We start from the raw sequence: 15749 nt of genomic DNA, 5'->3' as shown, positions 1-15749 counted from the left end.
TAATGATGATGATAAAAACCTTAAGTGCGGCAAAACCGTATTTTTTTTTTCTCCCCATAAAAAGTCAAAAAAAAAAATCCCATTTAATTTCAATCGAAATAAAAAAAAAAATAATAATAATAATAATAATGTCTAACAGAATAATAATAATAATAATTGTAAACGCTAATAAAAATTATTAACTAAACAGATTTTTCTCGAGTCGAATAAAAATTTTCCATTATGTTTAACTTATACACACCGTTGATTTTGCACCGCAGCGGTTATAAACTACAGCGCAGAATAACCATCGAAACTCAAACGGAAAACGTTAAATATAACCGTTCATCTTAGAATAAAAATTTTCTTTCTCTCTCCCCCTCTCTCTCTCTCTCTAAAAAAAAAATATGAATTTTCCTACAATTTCACAGCAGCAATTATTTATTGCCACATTTCATGCTCTTCGCTTTCGAACGTGTAACCGCCGTGTGGAGATATAATCAACGGTTAGAATGTTACATACATCTCTCGCGTGTTTTTATTAATTTTTTTTTTTAAATAAATAAATAAATTTAATTGAAAAACGTTCGAGATTTAGAAGAAGAAAAAATAATAATAATAATAATAATAATGGTTACGTGATGTGAATAATTTTATCGCAAAAAAAAAAAAAAAAAAAAAAACCTGTTGAAATTTATTATTTTTCTTGTGTCGATTCATTAATAAAAACTATGTATTCCTTATATCGAGCTTGGTTGATGAGAGATGCGATGGCAGTTGCAAGTTGGACGACACCACCCGACCTCATAATAACGGTGGGCAATTCGAATGGAGATTATCAGGACGATACAAGAGGATACGGATATCAATTCGTGGCACACAAACACCTCGTATCAATCCACAGTGGATACTTAAAATCTCTCATTCAAAACGAATCAAACGACTGCGGCATGACCGCCGCCGCCGCCGCCACCGCCATCACGAACATTTCCGTGCCGAACGTCTCCTCGGAAAGTTTTGCACTCCTCCTTTCGTTTATGTACACCGGTTATTTGGATTTGACGAGTGAAAACATTTACTCGGTTCTTTTGGCAACTCATTTACTTCACATGCCCCGGGCATTAGATTTGTGTCGAGCTTATTTGGTTCAAAGTCAACCTGAAATTCAACAACCTCCGGTGGTGGAATCGCAAAACAACGCTTTGTACAATACGCAAAACAATCGCAACGTCATAAAACCCATTCCCAGTCGGAAAATCCACACTTTCAATCAATCTATATGGTCGCCGGTTAATTTGCCACGTCTCATGCTTCAAACGAGACCGGATGGTCCTTTTCAATGCGTTTCATCTTCGAAAGCGAAAAAAACGTTTTCTTCCGATCAAGATGCGAAGATGTTCTCTTCTCCTCCTCCGGCTGTACCATCCACGAGCAAAGACATCGAATCGACCGATTCCTTACCGCTATCGCCCGATTTTTCTAATCAAAATTTAACGTGCGATGAGGGTACCATCCATGCTAATAAGCCATCGTTTAAAAAATTTCACAGGAGAAAAGAGAGTCCGAAAAATTATAAAAGAGCCAACAACGAAAATTTAAAAATTGTTGAATACGACGTAGCGTGTTGCGATGGCCCCATACGATTTCACAGAGTTTTAAATGAAAACTACGGAATGAGCATCGATGAAATTTTAGACGAAACGTCCACGGGGGTGGATGCGGTGGACAAAGTGAAAAAAGATTTGGACAAAGTTGCGGAAAAAGAATATCTAGATAATTATCCGAAAACTCAACATTGCAACACGAAATTATTAAAATCCGCGGATTTCAATTCTTACATACAACAACAAATGATGAATTCGACTCTGCTTAAAAAATCAAAATCATCTTCGAGGGGAGTCATACAAATGAGAAAAATTGTCGAAAAAAATTTCTCGGATCATAATCCGGTCGGAGAGAGCGTGCGACAGGGTTCCAAAAATGATGAGGATGATAATAATACGGAAAGATCATACACGTGCGTTTATTGCAAACACACATTCAAAAGTCAATACTGCTACCAGAAACACGCCAAAAGACACATCAATTCCGTACAATCTGAAGAATTGAATAAGAAAGTAGTCATTTTCCGGAAAATCGTTTCCAACACGACAACGACGACGACGACGACGACGACAAAATCAGAGGGAAAGGAAAAACAAAGCAACGGTCGTCGAGAAGTAAGGCTTCTGGATATGAACGTTCAATATTATCCGTGTAAAACATGCGGAAGTAAATTTCCCAGCTATTATTTCGTTCATAAACATAGAAAAATGTGTCACGCCAACGAAGAAAATTTCGAAGATGATAATAGCATTCATCCGCCATTGTCTGACTCTTCATCATCATCATCATCATCATCTTCATCTCCGTCATCTCCGTCACCAACATCCTCATCATCAACATCAACATCAACATCGTCATCGTTTTCCTCAATGTCACATTCATTGTCGTCGTCTTCTTCCCCGGCACCTCCTTGCTTATCATCATCATCATCATCATCAACTTTAATGAAACGTAGTAGTACAGTAGAAGAAAATAACTTTTAATGATCCTGATTCGAGGAAAAGAATTTTCCATTCTTTAAAATAGTTTGGATTAATCGTGCACTAAATGTTTTCCAAGTGAATACTTTTTTTTTTTCTTCATTTATAAAAATGTAGAAGAGTAATCTCGATTTCAGTAATAAATAAACACAAATTATTTTATGCGATTCCACCGCTTTCTCTTTTTGTTTTTTCCTTCCACCATTTTTCAACCCAAATCACGTGATACACCGATAAACCGCGTTTTTTAAACGATAAATATTAAATATTAGAAACATTTTTTTTTTTTTTTTTTTTACTTACTAACAGATTCTCCTAATTCTTCATCAGATGTTTCCAATTCTTCCTTTTTCTTATCCCCTTTTCTCCTTTTTTCCTTTTTGTTTTCCACTTTAGTGTCACTATAAAGCAAAACAAAACATATTATTATTTAATTTTTAAAATATCATCAGTGATATCATTCAACATTGCATTTATTAATTAATTTTATGAGTTAAAAAATTATTAATTAATTAAAAATTTTTTGTATATTTTCGAGTGTCCCTCAAATTCCTCAACCAGTTTAACAACCAACCATTTTGTTATTACTTTCCAAAGTTTTTACTTTTTGCCATTACTTGTCATTAGGAAAATTCTTATTCTTTTAAAATAAAATAAATAAAATATATATATCAAATGTACAGAAAAAAATTCCTTAAACATTATCCGATATGAAGAGAGAGAAAGAGACCTCTGTACAAAATTTTTTCAACCTGATACAACGTGTAACATTTATAATTTTAAATATCGATGGAGCTGTTGTGTTTGTCTGCCTACGTCACTGAATAATATATATTTATTAATTAGAATTAAGAGTAACGTTTTTTTACCAACCTAATTTTAACAGAATTTTCCTTATTTTCCGTATTAGTCGAAGCGGCAGTCGATGCACTTATGGTAGAAGTAGTAGTACTTGTAGTATTAACATCTTTGTCCGGTTCTTTATTGGCACTACTATTACTGTTTGTATATGTTACCGTATTTGAGCTAACACTTGTTACAACTGCAGCAGACGATGTTGTATTTATCATTAAACTAGACCCACTACATATTATACTATCACTTAAAATCACATGATTCGTTGTTTCCTTCGGCTCTTGCTTTTGCAATTGTTCCCTTTGAAGCCGAGTCGTGACGCCCGTGGTAGAGAGTACCGCGTCCACCAACGTCGTGGCAGAAGATGACGAGGAGTTATTCACCTTCGCGTTTGGATTATTTCTGCTTGACCGCGTTCTTCCGTGTCGCGACTTTCTCAGCAACTGTTTATAATTTTCTTGCTTCTTAGAGTGATAATACCTGAAACGCGCACACACGAATTAGATAAAATCTTTGGAGAATAAAAAAAAAAAAAAAAAATCGTTTATACGCTCTACCAAATTGAACTTTTTTATATAAACCTTAAATATTTACCTTTGAACGCAATCGCAAACACTTTTTCGATCAAGGTAACTTGCAATCAAACCAAAATTTTTCGGATGCTGCAAATACTTTTCCTTGAAAACTTCGTGTTCCGCAGTTGTCCAAAAATTTAACAATTGTCTTTCTTTATATTCCCTACTGAAATCTTCCAACTTTCCATTATTATTAACATATTTTAACTTTCTTTGCCGAGAATCCAATAAAATTGGAGGTATCACAGCATATGAACGCATTTTTTTGTCTTCCATCTAAAAAAAAAAAAAAAAAAAAAAAAAAAAAATTAATACAGATAAATATGACTGGAATATTTGATTAATGTCAAATATTTTATTTTGTTACTTAAAAATTTAATTATTATATATATATTTATAAGGTAGATTCAAGTGCAAAGTTAAAGTCAAAAACCGTTAAAACATTAAATTACCTCTTGCTCTTGTAAGCCATCCATTATTTCTTCTAAATCAGCTTCCGATTTAATTCTTGCCCCCACTCTGTTAAATCTTTCCTTATCCTCTCGTTGCTTACGCAATTCAGGAAATACCTTTTCGAAAAATTCTCTATTTTTGGCCTCTTTTGCTTTTCGTTTAGCCGAATTTTCAATCTGTTCGAAAATACAAGAGAAACGTTTCAAGGGTCAAAAGTTTAAAATTAAAAATAGGAAAACAAATTGAGAAACATTAAATTTCTTATCAATTGTTTTTACCTTATCAACCTTCCTAAGCCATTCTGACATAAGTTTGCTGTAGGTAAGCGTTAAAAATTTATCATACGATTGTTTTTCAGCTGCCTGCTGTTTCAAATAGTCTATTAAACATTTTTTAAAATTTAAATGGCGTCTCTTATTTTCGTGATACACGTTAGTGTCGGATGGTTGATTATATAGCGGCACTTCAACTTTTGGCCCTAATTTATCTAATAACGAATGAGCTTCTTGAGCCTTTTTCTAAAACGAAACAAAAACAACAAAAAAATCAGTACAACTAAATTACAAAACCAATCATTTTATCTTTCAAGTTTTTTAAATAAAAAAAAAAAAAAAAGGGGGGGGGTCTTCCTACTCTATTTTCCGCATATATTTTCTGCGCTGGACTTTGATGTTTCGGCTGTTCCGTTTCCTTTTCCTCTTTTTTAGCAACCGGCTTGGAAGCAGCTTCCTCGAGTTCTCTTTGCTTGCTCTTCAATTTAAATATTTGCTGTTCGGTTTTAGCTATTTCTCTATCTACTTTATTTATCTGTTGTAGTAAATCTTCTTTTGTGGCACGGAGTGCTATGTCTTCGGATGGAAGAGTTGGAGAAATAGCTTCAACTTGTGGCGTATAAACTGTAGGTGATTCCTAAAAGGAAAATTTGGAAGTTTAATAACATTGTCCTTAAAGATAACCTGAAATTATTTACACGTGCAACTCAAGTTAAAATTTAAAAAACTTTACCCTAACATCTATACGAAGAGGTTGTTGGAGATCAGGTTTTGCTTCACCAAGACGAATTTTTTTAAAAGGCTGACCGACATCTTGCTGAGGAGATACAGTAACAGCAGATGGTTGCTGAGAAACAGCCACCTAAAATAATAATAAATAAAAAAATTAATTTCTTTTCATCTTATATGATTACATTTTCAATTCAAAGAATATAATATTTATATATAAATAAATGAAATGCATAATTTGTAAAAATAAATTGACAATTATTATTATTATTATTATGAAAAATTTCCAAAAATAAATAATTTTCAATATATATATATATATATATATATATTTAAACCCATCACTTAGTGACAGGAAATCAAAGCATAAATAAATTACCATAATAATAATAATAATAATAATAATGTTTTTTTTCACAATAAAATAAATATACTCTCTCATTCTTGACAGATTTTTTTTTTTTTTTTTCATTTGAAATTTGTTGAATAAAATACAAACCCTGACAGATACTAGGTCGTCTCTGCATGATGTCCTGGGGATATTTGTAATATAATCTTGAGTAGCAGGTAGCAAAGATATCCTAGGCCTCTCCCCCGGTCGTAAGTTTAAGAGTTCTACTTGGGGAGTGTTACTTCGTGGCTCTGGAGGGCCCGTCTGAAAAATAAATAAATAAATAAATAAATTTTATAGTTCAAAAAAAAAAAAAAAAAAACGGTTCAACTAAAATTACTGTAAATTTAATCATTTTTCCTCCCCTCCCCTCCCCTCCCCTCCCCCCGTGAAAAATGCTTTGGTAAAAAATATATATTATTACTTGTTCAAGCTTCAAGATGGAAAGCATACAGGTACTAAACAGAATTTATATATATATATATATATATATATATATATTAGTTCTTATTTCCTTTTTTTAAACTCAAGAAAAATGAATGATAATGAACTTATCCAGAAATATACCTGCTAGTTTTCACACCTAAACACAACCTTTTGTTTCTCCCGCCCATTATTATTATTATTATTTCAAGGACATTCATTTTTTGAAATCATTTTCGGTATTGGGAATAGAAAACATTTGAAACGTAAGGCGGCACTTAATAGCGGAAAACAGTGAATTCTAAAAAAGGTCATGATGTTTCATATTCACGCTATAAATTCCTTCTTTTTTTTTTTTTTCTAACAAAAGTAAAGTAATAATAATAATATATGCAGTTAAGAAATTACAAAAAAAAAAAAAAAAAAAAATTTAAATTTCGAATAAATTAAAGCTTTTTTTTTGCCCCCCCTCCTCCTCCTCCTCCTCCTTTTGCACCTTATTTTTTGTAAACGTGTAATAATTGAGGTGAGCTTTTTTTCCTTTTTTTTTTTAAATAGTTTGGCTAGCAATAAAACAATGTAAAGAGCAGCTATTTTAAAAGTAATAAAAACTAAATGCAGACGATTAATTCTTCTCATCATCCATCCCATGCCCATGCAAGACCTCTCCCCTTCATCATTAACTGATAAAACTCTTAAACTTGGTTAATTTAGACTTTTCTACATTAAACAATAAATTCCGAGATTAGATATCCAGGCAATAAACCTTCCGTAGCCGAACGCTACGACGACGCCGCCGCCATTTACGCTATAAAGCGCCTGAGCTTTATCGTCACACACTCATACACTATTCGTATGAGAAAACATAATTTAGATACTCTGACTAGTGGTCGGTCGTATATAAGATTAATTACAGATATATATATATAGCTTACCTGAGACCTGTAAGGACTAGGTACATCCCGATACGGAACTGGTGCTGTGTAAGGCGAAGATTGAAGATATCGCATGGCTTGAGCCTCGCGACTGACGGGAGCAGTTCCGGACTGGTAAGGCGTATAAGCATTTGGCTGTCGGGTACCAGGAGAGGCGGGAGAAGGCGCTGCTGTCGATCCTCTCTGCGGTTTGTACGGGGATGTATCCGCCGGTTGAGAATTTGTCCTTGAAAAAAAAAAAAAAAAAAAAATTACAACCATGATAATAATAATAATAATAAATTCTTTAAATACGAAACACAAACATGAATATAACTATTATTATTATTACTATTTTTCATTTTTTGGTGATTTAACAAAACGATCGAAAAAGGCTGTGACAAAGCCTACATCCGAATTCGGACCATGTTTCGAGAGTACTAAAGAGGTCAAAAATTTTAAAATGTAAAAAAAAACTACTGAACTAAACTGTTCAATCATCAAACTTCAACAACAATTAAAAACATTCTTTTTTTTTTTAAGAAAACCATCGTTTGAAATAATTTTTTTATGGGAGATACCATATTTTTTTCAATTCCTTACCAAAAAAAAAAAAAAAAAAAAAAAAAGTCTATTGCTCAATTTAATAATAAAACAAGTCGGAGTGGGACCCCGGGGAAAAAAAAAAAAAAAAAAAAAATGTTACCAATAGAAAAAAAAAAATTGTCAACCAAACAGAGAGAGAGAGAGAGAGAGAGAGATAATCATGACCTTAGAATTGCTTGCCTAATATAATTTCAATTTCGCAATATAATTTATCTGGTAAACAAGAAAATATGGAGGAGAATCGTCCCCATCGACGCAGCGGGGAAGACAAAATCAATCTAATGGTTAGCTTAACAGAAAAAATTCAAATATTTTTTTTTTCTGTCGTGGCCAAAACTAAAAGTAATAATAATAATAATAATAATATTAACAATTTATTATTTAAAAAAAAAAAAAAAACGTTTCAATGAAAACAACATATTTAAAATGCTAATTTGCTTTCTTTTTTTTTTTTTTTTTTCAAACGTTGGTACTTATAAACAAAAACCGTTTAAATGGTCACGGCGTACTAATGACTGACTCTCCATCTTAGCCATAGAGTCCATCGCGATGAACAATTGTAATAAACGTACCATTTGTAAAAAAATTCAGGTATTATTTGGAAATTTCATTTCAGCAAGAGAAAAGAGTGGAAGAATTACCAAAAAAGCCATTTTTTTTTGGGGGGGGGGGGAGAGGAGGAGGAGGGAGTATTATTTTTTGACATTTTCGTTGCAATAATACAATTATTCAAACAACAATAACACACACACACACGCTAGTCGTTTTGAATACAAATTCTAACCAATGTACAGAACAATGAATAAGTCAAAAAACCATAATAATAATAATAATAATAATAATGATCGGGCTACTGCTCAAGTGTTAATTTAACAACTAACTGATCCTTGAAATAAAGACCTATTTTTTTCTGTTTTTTTGTAAAATTCACATTCTCCCATTTTTTTCAAACAAAAAACTACAACAGCAACAAATATAAAAAAAAAAAAATGGTTGTTCTTTCATTAAAATTTCCATGTATTTTGTAATTCAATGATGAATGAGGTTTAATACTCCTGAAACCATTTGAAAAAAAATTTAAATATTGATTTTTTTTTTTTTTGTACATTTATGTAAACTTATTAAGACGGATAAGTTGCTAAAATTAAAAAAAAAAAAAAAAAAAAAAAACTTTTGCCCCTGAAAAAAAAAAACATGAAAACATGTAATGGCGGATTTTAAATACATTTTACTCATTTTTTTTAAAAAGAAAAAAACCCGAAATTAAATCGTTATATTTTCATGTTTTAAAAAAAAAAAAAAAAAAAAAAAACATCTGCAATAATGGTTTTACATGGCTTTTAAACTGTTTTTCGAAAGAGTACCTCGGGAGACGAAAAAAAAAAAAAAATCCTGAAAAAATTTGTAGTCTGCGTTACTCCTTAAAACAAAAACAAATTTTTTTTTTTTTTTGGATATTTTCAGATGAGAACGCGTAGCCTTGAATAAAAACTGGGCTCTCCCCCTCCCCCCTCTTACATCAAGCGGATGTCCTCGTACATTATATAAATGTGTGTGTGTATATACATACATATATGTACAAGTAGACGTTCATATACGTATATACAAAAAAAAAAAAAAAAAAAAAAAAAATTCCAAGAAATGTTATAGTCCTATATCATGGTTTTTAAAAAGAATATAAACTGAAAAGCAAAGTTGCCAAATCACCGCGACCTTTAATAATAAAATTCAAGTAATAATAATTTAACAATTTGACAACGTTGAAAAATACACCTTGAGTGCGCGTTCCATGTTTAACCAATCTTAATTCGTCTGTGAATTGAAACGTTTGCAAAATCGAACCCGTGCTTAGCTTACGTTCGAATGAGTCTTTTAATAAAAAAAAAAAAAAAAAAAAACAGGGAAAAAGAGAAAAATTATACGACGTAGCGAGTCGCGTCGCATGTTGAGCATGTGAAATGAGCTAGTCAACTTACAAAAAAAAAAAAAAGTAAAAAGTAAAAAAAAAAAAGTTGAAAAAAAAAATTCATAGATCGAGTTTCCCATTATTATCATACGAGAAATTCAGTCTTCTTTGAATAAAAAAAAAAAAATTTCTATTTTCTGACTTTAAAAAAAAAAAATAACAGTTTGCAAGAAACGGCAACGTTGTAATCCAACGTCCATGAAGCATTTTTTTTTTTTTTTTTTTTTTTTTCATTTTCGTCAAACCCTTACTAGTAGTTACTCTCTAACATTCAGATAAATAATTGCCTACTCTTACTTCTTTTTCGTTCTTATTATGAACTTGGCCTCGGTCACGGCTCTTGAAAATACCCGAAACCTTTACCGCTCAAGTATTTTTTTAAAAAAATTAATAATAATAATAATAATAATAATAATAATAACAATAAACCTTAACAAAACATTATTAAAACCTTTTCAATGATTTTTTTTTTTTCTATTTTGAAATACGTCCTGAACAGAGGCCGTAAAAGATTTGCATGATGAAAACTTGCAAATACGACTTACAAATTTTAAAAACCGATAATTACAAACTAAGGGGAAAAAAAACAGTAAAGTCGAAAATAACAATTTCCTTTTTTACAATATTGCGTAAAAGCAGACTACGAAGCAAACAACAACAACAACAAAACTTTTTGGTATATTTCAAAAAAAAAAAAAAAAAAGTAATTAAAATTAAATTATTTTTTTCTTTTATTTCTCTTGCAAAGAAAGGAAAAAAAAAACAACTACAATAATAATAATAATAATACAGGATGAATAAGCAATATTTTTTAAATAAACGTACAAGTATTATTTTCAAAACTCCGTTGCCAAGTTGGAAAAAAAAAAAAAAAAAAAAAACGAAAAAAAACTACAAAATAAATCGATTGAAAATTAAAAAAAATTTTTTTTTGTGGGTTTCCATGACTTATGCCAGCCACGTTTACTATTCGTAAACGTTGATTCTACTACCACGACGACGACGACGACGACAACGACGGCAACGACAACTGTCCCAAAAATTTAAAGTTTTTTTTTTTTTAAAACAAATTTAGTGCAAAGGAATATTCAAAACAAAAAAAATAAAAAAATCTTTTTTAAATTCCCATTCGAAACATTCAAATTTTTCGGAATGTATTTCCTGGGGGGGGGCCACAAGCGGGGGCACGGTCGGGGGGGCTCGTGTGACGGAGCCACGGTTCGTTAAATAAATTACATATTAAACAAACAAAAGCTACGTACCCAAATTTTTTTTTTTTTTTTTTTTTTTTTCGTCATGCTTTTAATATATTCGTGTAAATAATAAAAAAAATTTTGTGCAAGTGATAAATAATAATAATGATAATGATAATGATAATGATAAACTTCTTTGAATATTCAAAAAAAAAATAATAATAATAATAATAATTTGAATCGGTCGACAACCTTCTTCGTTTACCCTTAAATTTTTTTAATAACCTTTTTGCCTTTTCAAAAAAATTAAAATTAAAAATTTTTTTTTTTAATAAGAATCCTATTATTTAGATTTAGAGAGACGTGATTATGAAAAGGTTCTTTCCTTTTTTTTTTTTTTTTTTTTTTTTTAAATTTATTGTTCAATATAAAATGATGATGGCGGCGGCCGCCATAGTGGTTGAAAAGAAATTTTCCCATTGTTTTATATATATATATATATATTACCTCTCACACGAGAACAAAATGACCGAAATATTCTTTTTTTCATTAATCGTTCTAAAAATCCAACGTTCTCTCTCTCTTTCTCTCTCTCTCTCTCCTGAATGTTTCTTTACGTAAAAATTAAATCATCAATATATATATGTATAATCGCCATTTTTAATAAAAAAAATTTTCTTTTTTTTTCAATCCCTTACTTTCCTACACCACCACCACCCCTCTTTCTAATTTTACCTCCTTTTCCTTGGTATTGATAAACAGGAAAGAATGGGAATTGTTTTCTGCCCATTTTATAATTCGAACGAAAGGACGAGAGAGAGTGAGAGAGAGAGAGAGAGAGAGAGAGAGAGAGAGAGAGGGAAAAGGGGAAGAAGAGAAAAAAAATGAGGGTAAAAGACTGACTGGTGGCGGCCTTGCAAGGGTGTTGTTGTAGTATATTTTGGAGAGAGAAAAAAAAAAAAAAGAAAAATGGACGAAGTGAAAAAGTAAGAGAGGAAAGAGGAGGAACGTTAGAGTGAATTGACAGGAAGAGGAAAGAAACCGTTGAATAAGTATAAGGGGCAAAAAAAAAAAAAATAAAATAAAATAAAATGAAAGGGCGTAGGAAGTTTTCAGTCGACCGTTTTTTTTTTTTTTTCGGTTGTGTAAAAACAAGTCTTTGCGACGTTGCCAAGTATCGCGACCAGAGTTTTTTTTTTCTCTATGAATTTTATTTACTCTACTACCCCTTATAACCCTTCACAATACAACAGAGAACCATGTTTAAATGAATACGACAAAATCCCCGCCGTTTGTTCCATATTATTTTTTTTTTTTTGATTATTTTCATTCGTTCGTTTTCAAATGAAAATAACAGACAGGAAAGAGAAAAAACTTGTGTATACAACAACATTTTTTCTCAAAATAACCAACTAACGTTCAAACAAACAAACAAAAAAAACAAAAAAAAAAAGAAAAAAAAAAAAAACAATTAAAATTTATTACAGGCTACAAAAACATTTTTTATACATACTTTGACCTGAGAACAACCAAAGAAACATGCATTTACAAAATATTTATTATTATTATTATTATTACTCACATGATTCGGAAAAAGAAAAATCATGAATAATTTCCACACCAATACCACTTACCACAATACACACAAACTAACTATTTGCCATTTTATTTTCAAAACAAAAATAATAATAATAATAATAATCTGATTGAAAAATTCAAAAAAATAAACAAAAATAATCAATAATCAATAATCAATCGATTGATACACATTCATTTCGATTATCACCGTTAAAAATCCGCGGTGCCCCATATATACCGATAAATGAAAAAAAAAAAAAAAAAAAAAAAAAAACGTTCTCCAATCTAATCAGTATTAAAATTTTCACATTCAAAAAAAAAAAAAAATGGCGGTTTTTTTTTAAAGGAGTAAGAGTAACAAACACACACGTGCCTTTAACCCTCCTACCTACTCCTAATGTATTTCAAAAAAAATTTCCCCTGCTCAAAATTACTTTTTAAAAATAATAATAATGATAATAATTACAGCAATTAGCTCCATAAAGTTTAATTCTCAATACAAATGACAATACAGATCATTCAATTTTGATTAATTGTTATTAAGATGAATCGACAAAAAAAAAAAAAAACAAAAAACAAAAACAAAAAACAAAAACAAAAAAGTACTTTCAACTCACACTCCCCGTCAATTTTTCCCCAAGGTATTTTACCAGAGATTGTGCCATTTTGTTATTAATAATAATAATAATATAATATAAAATGAGTGTGTGGAAAATTTATTAAAAAAAAAAAAAAAATATACTTTCACGTCCTTGACCAAGAATTTTTTTTTTTTTACAAGCCATTGAAAAGTACCTTTACTTCTTATATATACGAGCATAAACATTTAAAAAAAATAACTTCACGATTATAAATTTTTCTATTTACCACCATTTTCTATACAATACAATTAAATCTATTTACCCTTTGAAAATTTATAATTATTATTATTATTTTTTTTTTTTTCAAATTAACAGTAAAAATATAATAACGTGGTACACGTGGTAAACTCGTGATGTCCCCTCAATATTATAATAAATTTATCGATTCAAAACAATAATATCTCATATTATATTATTATATTTAAAAAAAAAAAAAATACAAAAATTAAATTTTAAGGACAAATAACAAACAACAAACAATTCATTTCTTACTTGATGCGTTTGCTTCCCTAAAACTAAAACTTTTCGAAATCTTGGGGGAAAACAAAAAACCTGAAATTATTGTAATAACCTAACAAGTTTTTCTTTTATAAATTTTAAACCGCAAATAATAATAATAATAATAATAATAATAATAATAACAATAATAATAATAATAGCAAAGATAATGATAATGATAGTATTAGAGCAATATAATCCAACAATTTTACTGTGATTACCACATTTCATACTATTACATAAATTTTTTTTTTTTTTCGCTTTTCAAATCCAACAAACAAACAAACGAAAAATTTTAGCGAATTTTAGTGAATTGAACAACAACTTTGAACGTTTCCAAAGACAAACAATAATAATAATAATAATAATAATAATAATAATAATAAAAGGCAAAAAAAAATTCAAAATAATCACAGACAAACCTACATTTACATAAGTATAACATATTCCCTCATTTTTTTTTTTTTTTTTTTTTGTAAAATATTTTAAAATCTTTCTAGAATTTTCTTAAAAATTCATTTTACATATAACACGGATACAAATAAATAAATATTAGTTAGTCAGTTTAGTCAATTTATTATTTATTACATATTATTATTATTATTATTATTATTTTCATTCGATACCAAAGTTCAACAATATAAATATAATTAAAGTAACAACAAATAATTGTAAGCAAACGTTGAAATTTTTAATTACATATAATTTCTTTTTATGATATATTGTAGCATTGTAATTTAGAAAAAATAAAATTTTTGTATGATGTCATTTTATTTAAAAATTATTACCGCGTGACTCAAAATAAAGTTCACAATCGCCATTTTTACATAGAATCCACGAGATTTAAATAAAATAATACAATTTTTCTCTGCAAAAATAATTTCAAAAAATAGTCCTTGCAAACAAAAGTCGCACAAAAAGGTTCAAATCAACCTACGAGTAAGCAAATTTGATAGTTGAACAAAGACTAATTTTTCTCCCTTAGTAAAAACTAATAAACAAAAAAAAAAAAAAAAAAGCTCTATATAAAGCTTTAAAATATTTTGTTTTATTGATCGCATGAAATGAGATTTTTGGAAAAATTACAAAAAAAAAAAAAAAAAAAAAAAAATACGGAAAATTCAATTCAATATTTTCCACCCCCTTTCCTCCCCCCTTTCCCCGGGGAAATCCTTGAATAATTCGTCATCATAAAATCTTCAATTATGGCAACAATACTACACAATTAATGGCAACAAAACTCATTATTTGTTTAAAAAAATTTTTTTTTTTTTTTTTTTTTTTGCTTATTCGCTAAAGAACTCAAACTCAAACTAAGTACTAATATTTACTAGTAACAAAATCCTAATTGAATTCTAAATGTTACAACTAATATTTGTGTGTGTGTGTGTGCGTGTGCGTGCGTCAACCATGAGTAGTTTTGTTCAATGATCATAATAATAACTTTTAAATACGTTTGTAATAGTATTGATGTGTGAAGAAATTAAAGTTCTCCCTATTTTTCGAATTACTCTTACAATATGGTGGTCATCACAAATACAATTTTCTTTAGTTTCTATTCCGAGAAACTAAAGAAAAGAAGAAGAAGAAATCTTTCTCTTCTCCTTCAAAGTCTTAAAGAACTTTGCTTTTTAATTTGCGCCAAATCGACGACGTGCCTTTATATAATTTAATCTTCAGGTATATTATTACAGAGCACTTTTTTTTTTTTCTCTTTTATAAAAGATGAGTAGATTTTAAACAAATTTCTAAAAACGTTAGAGATCCGTCAACAAAACAATATATAAACTTTTTAATAAAAAAAAAAAAAAAAAAACTAAGAGGGTAGCTGTAGTAGCCGCCATTGATTACAACAAATACATATTATAGGAAGCGAACTTTTTTTTTTTTTTTTTTTTTTTTTTTTACTATTGATTTTAAAATAAAAAAATCGTTATGAAAAAACTAAACTAAAAAACTAAAAAACTAAAATTTTTCCCCCGTTTTGAAAAAAAAAAAAAAAAATACGGGAAAATAATATTTTTTAATTAAATTAAGTATTAATTAAGCGGGTTTCAAAAATTTTTTTTTTCCTTTTTTTTACATTATTTA

General features: G+C 29.3%; 2 protein-coding genes across 2 annotated transcripts; one reads left to right on the top strand and one right to left on the bottom strand.

Moving 5' to 3' along the window:
• Window positions 1–710: 710 nt before the first annotated feature.
• On the top strand, window positions 711–2689 carry Phum_PHUM254200 (zbtb8, putative; the record flags this gene model as incomplete). The annotated part of the gene is made up of 2 exons (XM_002426413.1): window positions 711–2250; window positions 2682–2689. 2 exons carry the CDS (start codon window positions 711–713, stop codon window positions 2687–2689), a joined length of 1548 nt encoding a protein of 515 aa, XP_002426458.1.
• Window positions 2690–3258: 569 nt separating this feature from the next.
• Window positions 3259–7458, bottom strand: Phum_PHUM254190 (uncharacterized protein; the record flags this gene model as incomplete). Its single annotated transcript, XM_002426412.1, has 9 exons — window positions 3259–3376; window positions 3438–3899; window positions 4014–4270; window positions 4447–4623; window positions 4726–4965; window positions 5081–5356; window positions 5453–5566; window positions 5948–6103; window positions 7198–7458. The coding sequence occupies 9 exons, from the start codon at window positions 7456–7458 to the stop codon at window positions 3259–3261; spliced, it is 2061 nt and encodes a 686-aa protein (XP_002426457.1).
• Window positions 7459–15749: the final 8291 nt, after the last annotated feature.

Source organism: Pediculus humanus, genomic scaffold (assembly GCF_000006295.1).
Source record: "Pediculus humanus corporis 1103172107629 genomic scaffold, whole genome shotgun sequence".
Classification (NCBI taxonomy): Eukaryota; Metazoa; Arthropoda; class Insecta; order Psocodea; family Pediculidae; genus Pediculus; species Pediculus humanus.
This window is presented reverse-complemented; position numbering and strand designations above follow the sequence as displayed.